At 47.3% G+C, this 18,619-nt stretch overlaps 1 protein-coding gene across 5 annotated transcripts in view; it reads right to left on the bottom strand.

Annotated features, from left to right (window-relative positions):
* LOC138581130 (protein MTSS 1-like) overlaps positions 1–18,619 on the bottom strand; it is an 885,917-nt gene that overhangs the window by 218,784 nt on the left and 648,514 nt on the right. For all 5 annotated transcript variants that reach the window (XM_069652219.1, XM_069652221.1, XM_069652222.1 and 2 more), the window contains exon 7: positions 16,642–16,799. In XM_069652219.1, coding sequence (XP_069508320.1) covers positions 16,642–16,799 — 158 coding nt within the window. The remainder of the gene's footprint in view (positions 1–16,641; positions 16,800–18,619) is intronic.

Below are 18,619 nucleotides of genomic sequence, written 5' to 3'. Positions count from 1 at the left end.
ATTGTGTCACACAGCACCTTCAGTGCAGTGATGCAAGTAAGTCTTTCAGATTTCCCAAAGGTTTAAATATCTTCTCTTGGATACACTACTGTGTCCAAGAGCAGTAAAGTGAAATTCACTTTACTTACATTTGTAACTTTCTAGACCCAGCACACACTATCCTACAATAGGGTGCTGGATGGGTTACTTGGTATCCCCTTTGGCTAGTTTCTCATGTAACATTTTTATGTTACCCTTTCTACAGTTAACGGTTAGTGGCAGTGGTTTACTTTTTACTACCAGTGTGTGTTTTTACTGCGGGCTGCAATTGCAGCCTTGGTAAAGCACCCATGGGTGCCAATTTTGTCAAAATGGCCCGGTCTTCTTTTTTCGCCATTTCTTGTTGCAAAGGTCCTTCCTGAGATTTACCCTGCGTGCCAAACCAGGTTTGGTCCCTTTGTTTGTTACCACCTCTGGCTCCAGAGTGTCTGGCAGGGGCAGGAAGTGAGGGGGGTGCCCGAAACTCTGTGCTTAATCCCCTTGGCTACAGGAATGCACCCAAAGGTGATTGGCTGGCTGGATCTCCGGCAAGGACAGCCACGCCGCTGTGTGACTGACAGCTAGGCTGGAACGAATGAGAGAAACCTGCACAAAGGGCAAGGCTTTTTGGCTTGGAAGGCAGAGTCGACCACTGGGCGAAGGAATCCGAAGAAGAACTTGAAGACACCTACTGCAACTCCTGGACCATTGGTTTGCCCGGTGAAGCCCTGCTGCTGTGCTGAATCCCCGAATTCGTTTCGACTAAAGAAGCCCTGTAAGGACGACTTCTCCCCTTGAGTTGGTGGGACCAATCAACTTTAAAGTGAACTCGTCTGGACATCCTATTGGAGCTGGCTGTACTTCCTTGCTGCTGCAGGAACCGAAGTGCCAGGGAGAGGAACACCAGATTGGAGTGCATCACTTAAGTCGGACCCGAGCTGCTGGAAGATCCTCCGGACTCCTAGTAAGCAGGACTGACCAAGCCTGAGCCACCTCAACAGAGTGCTGGACCCCAGATGTGATGAAAGTCCAGAGTGGTATCCGAGAATCTGCAGTGGTGCTATTTGCTGAGATATACTGATATATCTATATTTGACCTACTTTGTTAGTTGAACTATGCATGAAGTTAACCTTTAATCTAATCAAATCCATTTCTTGTGCCCGTCTTAATATATTCTGTTACTAGGATTTATAGCAACCACTTCCCCCATTTGCATGATGTTCAGGCCCTTTGGTGGCAATGATAGAGTGGGGTTGATTAGTTGGCATGAGAGGGCAAGTACATGATTCTATTAACCTTGTGTTTATCCTGCTGTTTAAAGGCTGGAAGTAACCAGAAGACTGCATTGTTATGGGGTTCTAGGTGTTGTGTGGTAAGAGCATCGAGGAGTCTGTGTCTAGAAACGAGAACTTGCATGCCAATAGTGCTAGAATGCAGTGGTATGCAAGTTGGTTGTAGAGGTGTAGCGTTTGGCTTGCTCTCTGATGAGGGATATTAAGAAGCTGCATGTGAGTGCCTTAGTTGGTTTATGTGTCGAGTTTGTAAGCTGATAGTTGAGTGGTTGGTGGATATAGTGAACAGAGGCTGAAGCAAGACATAAGGGAATTCAAGTGGTTTCTTTGCTGCATTCCATAGGTCAAGAGGAGCCAGTCAGCCCTTGTGAGGTACTACAGTGATCTGTGGTCACCAGTCTGGGTGTCGCTGAAATTTGGTATGCCTTGGGAAGAATGGAGTGAACGTTCCATTATCAGTTGAGTTTTGAAGTGGTGGGAATGTTGGGAAGCCGGGCGATCGTAACAGCCCCGCAAGAGGTTTTGAATGCTTCAGAGGCCTAAGAGTGTGTTGTAGATGTCTGGGAAGGTTATGGGGCACAGGGTGGTGTTAGAAGCTGCATTACGGGTATGTTAGAATATAAGTGGGTGTAGATTGCACTAGCCAAACGCCATTTTAACAAATAGCTATCTTAAAATCGAAGGTCTGGCGCTGTAGCCTAGACATTAAGGCCTGGGCACAGAAGATAAGTGTGTAAATGCACGTTCGAGTTACAGCCTGGGCAACAGTGAGAAAGACCAAATCCGCAGAGACTGAAACCTCTCATTGTCTCATACTGGTAGCATTTGCACGGTGCATTCCTTCTGGGGTGCAAGTCCATGAGGGGGCGAGAGCTCCCTGTAAAACGTTATCCCACGAGGAGCGGTCGAGCCTGTGACCTTCACCGGTCCGAACCGTACTTTTCAGTGCCCAGGTGCCCCTGTCCCCAAACCCCAGCCTTCCAGTGTACTGGGCAATCCCAGACCACCGATTATAAAACTGTTAGTGTGCTAAACCATCAGAAAGATCAAAGCAGAAAGAGTTCACCCCCACCTGGGGTCACTGCGATTTGTGCTGGGAGGTGTCAGGGAGGGAAAGTAACAAATTTAAGCAGGGTGAGAAGAACTGGAACGGCAACGATGCGTCTGGGATCGAGCAGGAAATCAGAGTTAGTGTGACCTCGAAAGTAGCACCTGCACCCATGTCTGCAGTACCAGGTGCACATTAGGCCAGAGATGGGGGATGTGCTGAATTGTTTCATAATTGGCAATTAGTATTCACTCTGCACTTCATGACGTACGAAGAAGGATCCCACGTGGAAGGAGGAGAAGGACAGGCAAAGCTGGGACCAATGGCCTGGTATCCGCTATGGAGCAGGCCACCTATGCATAGGGCGGACCAACTAGCTATGTGGATTTGTAACCTATGTGAGGTACTTCATTTACTTTAATAGTTTTTTTTAGAACGCGCTTAATACCAGAGTTTGGTTTCTAAGTGCGGATCCGGGATTCGAACCTCTCTTGCTCTGCGTGGTCTTGCTTCATAGACCAGCATGTTGCCCCTGTGCTATTCTCCGTTCGTCAGCTGCGACGCCTTTTGCCTTTAAAGCCTACTGCTTGTGCTGATTTCGCCAGAGCGCTCTGTGGCAGTAGAGTTCTTTGCTATTGCGTGCTTGGTTTTATGTGAATAAACCTTGTTCTCCCTGCAAGAGGTGTGCTCGTCTTTTTTCCTAGTCGGTTGTATTTTTCTGGTGTGAGCGTTTAGGGGTTTCCCTACAGGGGGTAGGTCATTCCCTGAAGTCGGGGCCAGTGTCCCGTTCCTACCGACCAAAGCCCATAACTCCATTCAGCCATGCCCATTGTCCATTGTGCCGCAAATCTTTCTAAAACACAGGGCCTTAGCCGGAGGCCTCATTGCCCCAAATATTAGAACCTTAGTGGGCTCTGTGTTAATTGGCCATGGTGGTGTCCAATGTACATGTTGCACCAGTGTTTTTCCAAAGACCCATTGCACCCCTGCCTAGTAGATATGATCTCTGCAGGTATAACACAATTTGTTCCCTACTTGCTATTCCCGCAATCATTTCCCAGGAATCCTTGCTGATCATCCAGATTCCATTGGTAGTGTACTGGCATGCCGATTCCTGCGAGAATGGGAAAAACGACTGAAATGTAAAAAGTCTTGCCTGTTGTCAATCTGATCATAATTTGTTTATTTGCTTGTTTTTAATAATCATAAAACACATGAAAATCAAGTACAAGCATATAAAATGGGCATTAAAGATTGCCCGCCGAAAACTGGACTCAAAATATACATTGCGATGTTCCACCAATTTTAAGCTGTAAATGAACTTCCTTAACAAGAATTTGTAAGAATGAAAGTTCAAGTTAAAAGGACACAGGGTAATATATTAACATACAGATGGTTGGGAGAGATTCTCCTCAAGGTCACATGTGCAGCTTCCAAAATGTCAATGCCTGCTGAATAAAATAATTAAGTGCCCACGTACACATTCATCTCGCAGCAATAGACCATGTAATAGTGCCGGCCTAAATTGATAAAACCCCTTCAATTTTAAAACTGGGAGTAAGTTATTTTATGGATTGTAGTTTAAGAGCAACAGAAGAGTAAGTTAGCCAACGTTTCAATATCCGTTTGGCAGAAGGGTTAGGTTTTATGATCAATTCCCAGACATTACCTATTTGCTAGTTCTAGAATTCAATGAGAAAATTAAAACCTAGGCCGACCAAGGACGAGCGTTGAGGTGCACCTATACACCACTCCAGGTATTGCTACAATTTTCTAGGTGATGTAATTATCAGGTGAGCTCTGTATGAGGATTTTCCACTTTCTACCATTTCCCTTTGACCCAGGAAAAAGTTCATAAGCAGGACCTTAGCCTTCCGCTTTGCTATGGACATCCATCAGGTGTGGATTTTCAAACCAATGACCAGCATTTATGACAGTGAGGGAAGCTTTTACATCCTTTAGCCATCTGATTTTAAGCTCATGTGTCCCCCCCCCCTCTCATCTTTACTTGGTCCCCTTAATTGTGTTTTTCCTCCTGGACTCCCACATCAACCCACATCACTCTTTGGTCTGTGTGATGTGGTTTTCCAAGCGCATCTTGTGACATCACTGCAGTAATCAAGAGATTTCCCCCCCCCCCCCTGGATTTCCCAGATGAGCCAAGAAGGTTCTACCCCTAACTGGTTCCCCAGCACACTATCAGCCCCACCACTTTGCAGGTTAGGTTATCCCCTTTCCCCCTCCCAGCTTGAAGTGAATACACCAATTTTCCTCCTCCAAATACGTTTTTGAGCACTTTTCATTTTCGGCGTCCCTGGATATTATGAAGGGAATCGCTTGCATTGAGAGAGAAAAAAAGCCGCTCCCATGCTCCACTGCAAAGCACCAGGGGAGGTACAGAACATTTTTGTCTGGAGCAGGGGGCAACCCTATCTCCAAATATTTTAAAAACTACTGGATTGATTTACCCCAAACCAGAAAAAGAAATATCTGCACCGCTTTGTGCTGTAGTTTTTTATTTGGCGAAAATCAAGTTAGCAGTTTCTGTGCTAGGGGTGTTCAATCTATGCACTTTTTCTCTATGGAAAAAGAATTGGACTAGGATGAACACAGTGTTTTTTGTTTGAATAACTCATCTTTTAACGCATTTTCCCTCAAATGTCCAGTTGGTGGGGTGGGGGCTGGGAGGAGGGTGACATTTTGGGGAAAATGTCAAAAATTCATCCAGCGAGCCAAAATGATTAGCAATAGAATTTAGGGAAAATTCGATGTACACAGGCTTCATCTCAACTATATGACAGCAACAACGGTCCTATTAAATAATAGATTATGCAAATATTGAAATTCAAGCAGGCAGGGTATTTTTGTGCAAACACGGTCTAGGATTATATAATGTGGTTACAACATATTAATCAAAATATATTTTACAAAAACAAAACTATTTTTTAGAGTGTCTCTACGTGCTCGTATCAAGTCTGTACTAGTCAATTTATGCATCATCCACATCCCTTACAAATAAACATTAATAAAAACTTGGACTCCATAGTAATGGTGAAGGGTATCAGGGAAATGTGTTACCTTATGAAATACACTTAACACCACCTCTGCGTGGGGTGTGGCTGCCCAGGTTTTGTGCTGGCCCAGTCTCTTGCTTAGTATATTGACAGCCGCTTCCTTGTGGTACCAGCTTTGATTCTGAGAACCTACGGTTAGAGTCTAGGTCTATCTTTTCGCATTTTGGCTCTTGCTAAAAACCTATGGGTCCAAGAGTGTTGCATTCTGAAAGGATTTGCTTTGTAGCTCTTAGACATATGGATACTTGAACAAGGGAAGAGCGATGCCTTTGGGCATTCGATAACTCCAAGGTTAATGTTGCAAACTGCTAATAAAGATGACCCAAACGTGTGTCCTAAAACTATCAACAGCAATTAATATATTTTTTCAATTGATGTAAAACATAACATTAATAAATCTCATGTGAAAAGGTATATACAATAGTTTTTAGGTTAAAACTGAATGGCGGGGGAATTGTAGATTTCGGTTTGCAAAGACAATTTTGTAGCTGGTATTGAACTCTAAAGGTAGTCCCGCTTCTGTGTGCGTTAATAAGGAGGAGACGACCCACTGCTGCAGAGTCCAGGTGAGTCACGCAAGGGGCTCAGACGCGAGACTAGAGGAAATTGGCCTACTTAGCCCTCCCTGGGAGCACAGTTACTCAGATACAGGTACACAGTGGCTTCCGGGGAATGAGAGGCGGGCGGAAAGGCACCAAAGAAACCTGTCTTGGACCCAGGAACGGCACTGCAGCTGAACATTAACTATACGTTTTGTATTGTGAACATAGGCAAGGCCCTATGGTGAAGAGACATAAGGGTGGGGGCCAGAAGCCAACAGCCATCCCTTTCCCTTGGGCAAGGCCCAAAGTAGGTCTTATTTAATATTTTCTTTTGAGCAGTAGGGAGAGAAAGTAGGTTAGAATAGGATTTCTGGACAAAAGGATTTCATTTACGTTCGTCATCTTGACACACTGACTAGCACCCCTTGTTTTGTTTAGAGTAAGGCTTAGTATCACAGAGTTGGGGAAGATTAGGCACTTTATTTTAATCATAAGAAGAAAATCTTTTGAAAATCTTGTCAGTCTCCTGATTCTGACCTACCACAATATATGTAAATTAAAACCTATTGCAATGTAATACATGGATTTTCTTTTTGAATTGAAAATAAGGAAACCTATATTGTTTCAATCATGGTGTCCACCTGTTGACAAATGTGGTGAGAAATATCCATTTTAGTGTGACATTTAACTATATAGTGGTGGACGTACAGGTTTACATATTGTAAATTAGAAATTAAAGCAAGATAATGCCCGCCTTTTTTGAGTGGGACAAGAACATAAAAGAAGGTACCATAAGCAGACAAACAATTCTGAATAATTAAATCAAAAATCCAGGATGTCTCAGCCAGCTTCCATATGTGGCACGTGTTCTGGAGCAGTTGACATACACTTGATCCAATTGCCTTCCCTATTTGGTGCTGCCACTTAACTGCACACTTGGTACCTAATGGAAGATTGGGAGGCTGGATTTCCACCCCATTACCACCAGCAAAGCAACATGTGTAAACTGTTTGGTCACTCGGCATGTACACAGCTTGTCTGCACACAACTACTTTAGGAATAAAGTACTGCTCAAGCTATGCTGGTTCTATGTGAAAAATGTCACCAGGAAAATCTAGTTACGGAGAAAGCAGCTAGCAAAAATGTCCTTGTAATTGGCAGCATCTGATAAACCATGACATGCACCGTGTACGTGAGGTAGGCTGTAAAACGCACAAACATTTCTGAGCATGAAATACACAGGGCATGCTTTTGGCATCCACATGCAGTGTTTGTCTTCCAGTCAATTAAGTAGTCATGTGGCTAGTCAAAGCAGGGCTATGGCAGTTTAGTTAGACTTGCGTTAATATCTACATTCCAAAGTAAGTGCTAAGTTCTTGCATTTGGGTTAGAATTCCTAAAGCTGGTTGACCAGTAAACCTAGTTATTGCTAGTTTCCACATCAATGGGACCTACTGCTCTCTTGTAAGTCAAGTACAACAGGTGTCCGGTCAAAGGGTGGACTACAAAGGGTCGAATGGTCAAAGGATCGACACCAAAGGACCGAAAACAAAAGGATCGAATTTTTTTTTTTAAATTACATTTTTTGGGAGGTTTTCGTTTATGGAAAAAAAAGTGGTTTTTACCACAAAAAACGGGTGTTGGGGGACCTTTCGGTCCTTTGGTGTCGACCCTTTGACCATTCGATCCTTTGGTTGTCGATCCTTTGACCTACAACCAGTACAACATAGTGGTATCCAGTGAAAATGTTGCCAACAAAAATGTAAAGTTGTGCTGAAAATACCTCTGTAGTAAAAAAAATAATCGCCAAGCAAAAAGTATTAAATAAATGCACCTAAAAAGTATCCAAAAATGCAGTGCTGCTAGGGTAAGTTTAAGGGTTGAGGAGGGTTCAGTGGGCGTCTAATGCATTGATGTAGGGTTAGGATAGAGGCTGTGGTAAGGATAGGTGTGACGGTTAGACTAATTATTTTGGTTAGATTTAGGATAAGAGTTAGGAGGTCAGGGTTTTTGTGGTAGATTAAGTGGCAGGTTAAGTGTTAGGGTAGGGGCCAATAGAGTAACGGTTTGGGTGTTAAAGAAAGGGGTAGAGAGGTTGAAGAGTGCTGGTGATGACATGGGATAGGGGTTAGGATAAACCTATTTGCTAGGGTAAGTGTTAGAATTGCAATTAGGCTAAGGCCAATATTATGATTAAAGCAAGGGTTTGGGTTAGGGAAATGTCTATGTAATTTGTGGTGAGCTGGTGATGGGGCTGGAGTTGGGTTCATTGTTCTTTTTTATTTCTTTGGTGTTTTCTATTGAGTAACATGCAAATTCAATGTCTTAGCGCACCGAAGGGTTGGTGTCCATGAAGGGTTCACGGTAGAATAAGGATTGCAATTGGAGCTAGGTTAAGGTTTAGAAATGGAGTTAGGGTGACTGTAGAGGTTTAATCACAGGTTTCGGTCACTGTTGGGGTTACAGCATTGTACTTTTGTGCATTTGAAAATAGCCATTTTAGCGATCTTACTACTGGAACCATTTTCACACTTTGCATTGCGTGTATTGAATGTCTGCATTTTTTAAAAGCTACTTTTAGCCGACTACTTTCTCACATGACTACATTTTCCTGTGGACATTTACACAAAGAACCCATTCATCCAGATGAAAGAAAATCAGCGCTGCTTCACTTGTTCAGGCTTTAATAATTGCTTTTACATCTCCTTTAAACAGTCTGTGTTCATTTAACATTCCTCTGTTCCAATATTGAGCACTAGGCTTTGCTTTGCATTTTAGTTACTGGTATTATGTGGCATTTTGTCCACAGAGCATGAGCCAATATGAATGCAATGCTGTGGATAGAGGGGAAGATTTAATTCGCGGATGGGTGTACTTTCTTTGTCCATGTTCCCTCCTCTCCTCAATTATGTGGTTACTCGTCACCATCTACAAACGGCGTTTCGGAGGTCCTGCGCTTGCATGAGACGGTAAGTGGCTTCCTGATAGCCGCAATAGGGAGCAGCAATGGCAAACTCATCTTGAAGGCTCAGGTTGCACGTTGCAGGAGTGGGCCAATGCTCTACTCGCCTCCGCTCTTGATAAAAGAAAGTAAGCGCTACTCTTTAAACACAGATTGGGTTTCAGGGACCCATCAGCCTAATTATTTAGAGGACATCATGGTATGCCTGGTACATGGCTATTATTTAATTTCTTATATCGCCCATAACGCCCAAAAGCCTCAGTGCGCACAAAAAGAGACAAACAAAGATCGTACAAACATGAAAGAAGACCGAGTGAGGCTCTGGATATCAGATCAAGGATACAGCACTACACCCGCTTGGAGGAACTGAGCCAAAAGTTGGTCTTGCGAGCGCACGGTGTAGTGGAGGCCCGAGGCCCAAACCCCCACCCAGCACCTTCAGAGGCAGCTAACCGAGCAGTCTCAAAGATCTATTCCTGAGCTGGGGCTCTCTGTGTGACACATAAGCAAGCTTCTGGAGGCTTGGGGTAAATGAGACAGTCTGTTTCCACACAGAGCTTGTAAATTACTAAGTCTCACATTCATAAACAGGAAGTGCCCACATAACCAGGTTACTCACCGTAGTGACCACCTTACTCCTAGTCGTCCCCTTTCCTCCATACTTTTGGGACATTCCTCCGTCCTGTGGGACGGGACCGGAGCACTTTGTAAAAGCATCAAAATTTTGCCAAATTTTGTCCTTCCTCTCTTTTACGTGGGGTATCGCACGCTGCCATAACCCCGCCCAGTGCATCGCCCATCAGTCCTTTTCTATCGCCAGGTCAGAGACCATTAAGCAATAATAGAGGAACCTTAGTAGAGGGGACGGCGGGCGGGCGTATGGAGGAAAGGGGACTATGGACTAGGAGTAAGGCGGTCACTACGGTGAGTAACCTGGTTATACTCCTACGTCCCGTCCCCTTTCCTCCATACTTATGGGAGATTCCCAAGCACTCCTCACAGGAACTACGGGTGGATGGAAATCCCCTAATGAAAAAGATTCTTCAGCACAGCCTGGCCAAGCTGAGCATCAGCTCTGGAGCTCAAGTTCAAACAGTCGTGCTTACAAAAAGCTGATGGGGAGGCCCAAGTAGCCGCTTTCGCAATGGTCTCCCAGGGGACATATTTCTGAAAGGCTACCGCAGCTGCCTTGCCCTGCACCAGGTGTGCATGAATCCCTTTAGGAGGCTGGAGACCCTGAATCGTGTAGGACTCCGTAATACAGGCAGCGATCCAACTGGAGCTAGTCGCTTTAGAGACCTGTTTCCCTTGTGGATTACCAAAGGTCACCAATAGTTGAGAAGAACTCCTAAATTCAGTTGTCCTGTCCAGATAGAACTTAAAAGCTCTTCTAACATCCAAACAATGCAAAACCCTTTCTGCTTCTGAAGCTGGGTTTGGAAAGAAGACAGGCAGGGAGATGGAATGATTCAGGTGGAAATCAGAAACCACCATCGGTAAGAAAGCAGGATTTGTCCTTAAGACTACCTTATCTTTGTGGAAAACCAAAAAGGGATGCTCCACCGACAGAGCTGGAGCTCACTCACCCGCCTTGCTGAAGTAACAGTGATAAAAAAAAAAAAAAGACACCTTCCACGAAAGGTGCTTGAGATCCACCGTGGCCATTGGTTCAAACGGCTTGTGGCACAACGTCGTGAAGACCACATTAAGATCCCACGTCGGATGCAGCTTGCGAACTGGAGGGTAGAGACACGTTAGACCCGAAAAGTCTCTCTTAATCACTGGATTTGACAGTGAATAAGAGCACTGGTCCGTGGATAGGTAGGCGGCAACAGAGGAAAGGTAAGTTCTGCATGATAGAACATGAATACCCGACTCTGCTAGGTGAGAAACGAAGGCAAGCACAGTGTCAATCGTAGTCACACTGGGATCCAGTTGTTTGGCTAAACACCAGTGACAGAGCCGAAGCCATTTGCTTCTGTACTGAGACCTTGTCGAGGGCTTCCTGGCTACCTGGATAATGTGCATATTGTCAGCCGACAGATTGAGATTCGGGGTGCCACAGCTGCCGATCCCTCTGGTGAAGCAGATCGGGAACCAACGGAAGCCTGATCGATGCACACACCGACAGGTGTTGAAGCTCTGAAAACCAGAACCTGGCCGACCACCACGGAGCTATGAGCAGAAGAGAACAGTTCACCATGTTCCTCAGCTTGCAAATTGTCCGATGAATCAGAGGCGGGAAAGCATAGGCCCTCATGTTGTGCCAAGGGATCTCGAGCGCATCCCCCAGAGAGGAGGCTCCCACCCCATTTCTGGAGGCATACAGAGGAAGTTTGTTTGCTGATGTTGCGAAGAGGTCCACATCCGGAGTGCCCCAACACAGGAATACATGTGAGAGGACCTCAGTCTTCAATTCCCACTCGTAGCTGACCATTGTCCGCATCCGCCGTGACATTCAGGTGGCCCGGGATGTGTACTGCCACCAGCCAGACGACATGCTGAACCGCCCATTCCCAAATCTGAATGACCAGATCCACAAGAGGAGGGGACTTGGTGCACCCCTGCTTGTTGATGTAAAACATTGACACCACATTGTCCGTTCGGACACAAACCACTTTGTTGGCAATGACCGGCCTGAATGCCTTGAGTGCCAGGAAATATCAGCAGAAGCCCAGGTGATTTATGTAAAGGAACTGTCTTGGGGTGACCAGAGGTCAGAGACCTGAAGATCATCCAACATCGCACCCCACCCCAGAAGGGAGGAGTCCGTCGTAATCGTCACCATCGGAGCGTGGTCTTGAAAACCCGCACCCACCGACAGGTTGCTGAGAGACGACCACCACACCAGGTCCACTCTCATGAAAGCCGGAATCAATATCATCTTGGAGTCCGGATCCACAGCCTGACGCCAAGAATTCCGAAGAACCATTTGCGTCCGCCTCATCTTGAGACAAGCAAGAGGAAGGGCCAAGACGCACAAGGCCATGAGACCCAGAAGCCTCTGGAACCACCAGGCCGACATACTCTCCGACTGCGCAAACATCTGACACGTGGCCAACAGATCCGCCATTCTGTCCCCGGTCAGGTTGACTCTGCAGTCGATCGTGTTCCAACGAAAACCTAGGAAAGTCGAGTCCTGAGAGACCGTCATGGAAGATTTCCGCCAGTTCACCGACAGCCCAAGGTGGAACAGGAGCTGGAGGAGGGACTGAAGATTGTTGGAGGCTTTCAGCGGGCAAGGACTGCGCAACAGCCAATCGTCCAAATACTGGTACACATGGATCTCCTGAAGCCGAAGATAAGCTGCGATAACCGACATCTTCGTAAAGACACGCAGTGCCGAACTGAGGCCGAAAGGGAGCACTCGGAACTGGAACTGCTCCTCCCCCACAGAAAACCATAGGCATCTCTGGTGTGGATTCCAGATCAGGATATGCATATACGCGTCCTGAAGGTCCACCACGCTGAGCCAATCACCCTTCAGTAAAGAGGACTTTATCTGACCGGGCGTGATCATCTTGAATTTCTCTTGGGGGAGAAAAAGATTGAACTGGAAAAGGTCTAGGATGGTGCGCAGGTCAGCCTGGTTGGATTTGGGCACCGTAAACAGCCGGGAGGGAGTAGAAGCCCTCCCCTCGCTCCCCAAGGGGAACGGGTTCCACCGCTCTGAGATCCAGTAACTTCTGAATCTTGGCTCTGAGGGAGGGCGACCAAGACTGCAGGAAGGGAGAATTGATTGGTGGGGAAGGGGTAAGCGGAAGCCCGCCCGAGCGACTGACAAGACCCACCAGTCCTCGGTGATGGTCTGCCATGCCTCCCAATGAGACGCAATGCGTCCTCCCACCGGGGCCTCGTGCGAGCGCAGAAAACCCTCATTTAGTTGGTTTCTCAGCAGCGGCGGCGCCCCCTGAACCTGAGGAGGAGGCTGAGGAGCGGGAGAACAACCGACTCCGTTGCTGCCTTTGGCGGGAATTTCCCAAAGGGGCGTCAACCCTGCAGGATTTTCGATCTAGAAAACCCCTGAAACCAGAGGAGGGCTGAGGCTGCGACAATGTTCTCTGTGTCCTAAAAGGTGGTTTTACCAGGACAGACAAGGACTTGGCAGACTGAGTGCTGTCCTTCATTTTGGTCAGCCCCATGTCTGTTGTGGAATGAAAGAGCTCCTTGGCATCAAAGGGCAGGTCCAAAACCTTATCCTGGACCTCCTTAGAGAACTTGGTGGCGTGCAGCCAAGCCGGACGAGAGGTATCCACGCCAAGCATAAGGCCCTGGGCCGAAGTGTCAACATGATGCGCCGCAGCCTCCAGCCGATCCTGTGCCAGGACCATAGCATCCGATAATCCCGCCTTGAAATCCTCAAGCTTTTCAGCGGGAATAAATTCATCAAACTCCGATAGACCTTTCCACATTTTCATATTCGCCCCTGCTAACACTAGTTCTGCATTGGCTAGACGCAATTGCAGGGCTGAGTTAGCGAAAATCTTCCTCCCAAAGGAGTCAAGAAGCTTATCCTCTTTGCCCAGAACCTGTGCAGTCGACGTAGAAGAGGATGACGCAGGCCTGGACTGAAAAATGGCCGCCTCTTCCGAAGAATGAAGCCTGTAGCGCGCGTCAATTTTCTTGTTGACAAACAGTCCAGAGTGTGGTTTCTCCCAGACTCTACGGACCTCGGCCAAAACGTCCTTCTGCAAGAACAAACCGGTACGCTCCGAAGGAAACAAGGTGAATGCCCCCCTTAGAAAGCACGCCCTCCTGCGGGGCAGGTGCCTTGGGTGCTGGAACATCCAACCGACATGTCCAGCACCCGGTCATGAAAGGCTCTGATAGAGCGGGCCTGGTCTTCGCCGTCCTGATCGCCCTGTGCATCATCTGACAGGTCTGGATCAGGCCGAGTCACATCGGGCACCACAATGACCTTGTCCACTGAGGACAACGGAGGCAGGGGTGGAAGAGTCGGGGGAGGCCCGGCAGGCAAAAGCTGCGTCGGCGGAACCACAGGAACCGCAGCTGGAACCGACGGCGCAGGCGGGCAGATTTCCCTGAACAAACCTCGAAAGTACTCCTTCATGGGGTCGGAATGCATACGTTTTTGAAACTTGCCGAACAAGGCGTCCTCCGCTGACTATTTAGGCGCGACCAGAGGAGGCCTCATAAGGGGAGTAATTCCAGGGACGTAAGGGAGAGGGTTGCAAAGAGGGCCCTTCCCCAGTGGTGTCCACATAAATCAAGGGCGACGATGCTGCAGGCAGCGAGACATTGTGCGGTAGGGGCATCCGAGCGTTCGTCATAAACTGGACGAAACCGATCTGCACACAGATACCGATGTTCACCCACAGAACCACCCCCTATACCTAGGGCCGATGGCGTAGTTGTAAGGGATGTATCCAAAATGACAGCTGTGGTCTTGGCGGGAAAGGCCGCGATTTTGTCAGCACCGGAGGAGAACTGTGACACCCGTGGAAGTGAAGCAGGGGTCCCCACAGGCGGGTTAGGGGTCTTCATTTTAGCCTTAAGACAAGGGACCTCGGCCGGGCCGGTACTGTGCGGCCTAGGATGTTTCTGTGACATGCTAATAGCCAAAAAAGCCTTCGCAGGAAGGACCGCGGCACTGTCGGTAAAGGAGGAATTACGGTTCAAAACCTCACTCCTTGCCCCCTCAACAGATCTGGAGTCACCGCAAGAGCAGGAACGATGAGGAACACACCTCACCGACATGACCTTAACAGGCCTCTCAGAACTGCTGGTCACCTTCGCCTCTAAACGAGGGACCTCGGACCAGAGTCTGGTAAAAGCTTCTTCGTGTCGGGCCTCGAACTTGCGTTCGGTATCAACAACCTCAACCGAGGCCTCGGACATACCCCAGTGTTTGTACGGGAAGCTCCAATTAAGGAGGCCTCGGAGCAAGCTCCGGTACCCAACGCCTTAGTAGAACTGGGCCCAAAAGCACCCCCCACAGGAGGTGCCCCGGAATGTAATCCAGTGTCAAAAGGCCCCTTACAGAGACCTTCGGAGAAAACTCCGGTACACTTTTTAGGCCTAGACGGCACCTCAGGGCAAGCCCGGGTAACAGAGCTTTTGATGCTCCTCCCAGACCGAGAAGGAGTCCCCCGGCCGGGGTGCCCTAAAAAGTAAAGAACTCACCGGGCGTTTCTTCTTTTTGTCAAAGAAGGATTGAAAATGCGTAGGGGGAGTGCGCTGAAACGCCTCCTCCCACCGCTCTAAACGATGTTGAAGTGCCCGGAACGAAAGGGAGTCGCAATAAAAGCAAGAGTCCCACCGGTGGTCAGGACACAAGCACTCTAAACAAAGAGGATGGGGGTCCGCCCTAGCGAAGCGACGCTGACAGGAAGAACAATTAGGAAAGTCTAGCTGAAAAGGCAGACTGACTACCACGCGATCGCTAAGCAAGAGCCAGAGAGGAGGAAACTGGAAGAAAAAGTCTTACGCAGATGCAAGTGCATCCACTCTCGAACGAGCGGAGAAAAGGACTGATGGGCGATGCGCTGGGCAGAGCTAAGATGGGCGGGGTTATGGCTGTGTGCGTTACCCCGCGTAACAAGAGAGGAAGGACAACATTTTGCAAAATTTTGATGCTTTTACAAAGTGCTCCGGTCCCGTCCCACAGGACGGAGGAATGTCCCATAAGTATGGAGGAAAGGGGACGGGACGTAGGAGTAATGAGTATATATGACTTGTAGCTTCCAGACATTTTACTGTTAGGGTGAGCTGTTACAAAATAAATTAGCAGAAAGCGTAGTGTGCGTTAGAGGATCAGAAGGCGTTCATGCTTGAACTGCTAATACAAGCATATTTCCAAAATAAAAAGGTGGTCCTGCTTATGTTCCAGAAATGCTCTTTGATGTTCTGAAAATCACCAAGACTCGGCTGCAATGAACAAGGCATTGCTACCCCCATCAGCGCCACCCACATCATTTGCGAGTGCTGTCCTCCCCCAGTCCCCACACAAATCGGGGCGTGGGCGGGTCAAACCCAATTTTCAGGACTGGATACACCTGTTAATGATAGTCTGGAGCATCTGAAATTTCAGGCACCTCCACAGAGTGCATTTAAGGTCTAGTCAAACTGACGTAAGCCTAGAAGCACCGGGGTCTGTGTGCCTGACATGCAGGGCAAAATCACCCATCACAATTACAGACCATCATTGTTCATGAATGCGGCTCGTTTTTCCTCTATATGTGCCCAAGGGGGTACAATATTTCTTGTCTAGTTATTGCATATAGAGAATTGATACACAATTATGCCAAATATCTCGAGAGGTCAATTTTCCTCATGGCATCCACTTTCATTTAGAGGAATTTGTTACAGAACATGGCACTGAACAAATAATTTGTGGATGTCTCTCTCAAGTTAGACAATTAACATATATCCATCTGATTTACTAGGTTCATCTTTATTGATAGGTTTACCTGAGGTAGGCTAAGACTGCATTCAGCAGCCCTACACAGCCGTTTCCATAGCAGCTTTACCGTACTTAAAACACTTTCAACATCTCAATATACAATCTCCTACACGCCCACAGTGTGGTTGCAGAACTGTAAAGAGGAAACCCCTCCCAATGAAAGTCAGCTACAGAACTGGAGCTGGGTAGTGGCAACAAGTGAGCCAAAAGATGACACTGCACAAAACAGCAAAAACCACAAACCACTCTTGGGCCCAGGGAACAAAGCCCCAGGAACTTACCAACACTGGCCTTAAGAGGGAAACAAATATGCAAAACCGTCCTCGCTCTTCAATCAGGGCTCGGTGCACAGCCTTTTTTTCAGTTTCCTCCAAAACCACATATTTATCAGTAACATCCTGAAGGACGCTGTCCAGTTGCATACGTGCATCGTCCTTTCCTGTAACAAAATAAATAAGGCACATCAAAACAAACACCAACATCTGACCAGAAACTGGACTTCACTACTAAAAGAACACTTTAAAAAAATGTTTTTAAAAAAAGGCTTCAAGGACATTTCTCAGCTTGCGCATAAAGAAGGACCGAGTATACATAACCTGTATTAGTGAGAAGAAAGTTAGAAGGATGAAAGCAAAGTATTTACCAAATCATGTCGAATAATATTTGTTTTATTATTAAATTCGTATGGAACTTGCACTTTTTACTTCGGGTAAGCAGTTCTGTTAGCATACTAAGCTATAGCATGAAAAGGATGAAAGATATATAAATATATATTTTTTATTTTAAATCATCATCAACACTTAATTTCGGTTGAAACCATAAAAGCACACCGAATTTAGAAGACATCAAATACAGAAATTACACACTTCATTCCAAGCTGAAATCTGATATTTCAGCATTAAATAATAAAAATACAATACTGCAATCCATGGACCCAGATGAAAGGTGGACAATAGAACTTCTTTAACATTGTTTGGAGATGTATTCTCTCCACCAAGAGAGGCACGATGGAGAGTGCGAGTTGAAAACATTGGCCCCAGGGCATACTGCATCACCCAGAGACCCAAGTAAGCCAACCTCCCCCTGGCTAGCTATTCACCTGCGCCCTCTCCATGCACCTCTCCCAAACAGCATAGCAACCCCGCCCCAAACTCACGCTTCCGATCTCTTAGAGCAGCCCTGGTCAAACCCCCCAACCTCCACAGACCCCCCTCCCACACTCACCCACACCCCATGCAGCAGCCGAACGTCAAGGAAAGGCTCAAAACTAGGCCAACTCAGGCCCCAATTAGCATCACCTGTGCTCCAACCCAGATCCCGAACCCTGCCACCTCATAGGGCTCATGCCTCCCTGTGGGCAACCACCCCGGTCCTAGCCCTATTCCCTTCCTCCCTTGTTCTTCCGACCCCCCCCACCAACGCCCTCCCTCCCTCCTTGCCCTCCGCTGTCCACCCCTTTCCCTAGCATCTTGACCAACCCCCATCCCCCAATGTCCTCACCTGGCAACACACTCCCTCAGCCCCCGGCCACCTCCCCCCTCCCCCACTCCCTATACTACAATCCCCACCTGACCCATCCAGCACTTGCAAACAAACCCCACCAAATCTCTTGCATCCTCATTAACGGCAGGTTAGTCTCTAAAAACAAATACCACATTGTTGACCTTAAAGAAAACCCAGACGTCCTTTTCCTCACAGAGACCTGGCTTGCAAACGATTATGAGCCCATTGCGCACAAGATCTTCCTACCCGGCTACTACCTTATTGTTCGGAACAGATAAAGGTGTGGGGAACTTGCAATACTGCACAAACACCAATTTCTACTTCTTATTAAGGACACCACAGACTATGAAACCCTTCTGGTAAAACTCAACTTTCACCTTCCACCTCGCATTGCTTCCTACACATCTACAGACCCCCCCCCCCTGACTACAACAAAAACTTTGCAGAGACACACTGCAACGCTCTGACAACTTACTTCATCCTACATCCAACATTTACCATCCTAGATGATTTCAACGTCTGGTTTGACTCCCCTTCAAACCCTATGACCTGATCTTTCACAGACAACCTAGAAGCCTTCAACCTGACAACGCATCTCCACACACCCCCCTCGATGTGGTCGTCAGCACCACAATAATCATATCCACACTGCCTCCACACCCCCTAACATGGACTGATCACTCAGCAATTTTCTCTGTACCTCTCAACCACAGCCCACGTTGTCCATGGCCACGGTAGACCACCACCGACCCGAAC

The sequence above is a fragment of the Ambystoma mexicanum genome, chromosome 3p, assembly GCF_040938575.1.
Source record: "Ambystoma mexicanum isolate Mex_15411 chromosome 3p, UKY_AmexF1_1, whole genome shotgun sequence".
Lineage (NCBI taxonomy): Eukaryota > Metazoa > Chordata > Amphibia > Caudata > Ambystomatidae > Ambystoma > Ambystoma mexicanum.
This window is presented reverse-complemented; position numbering and strand designations above follow the sequence as displayed.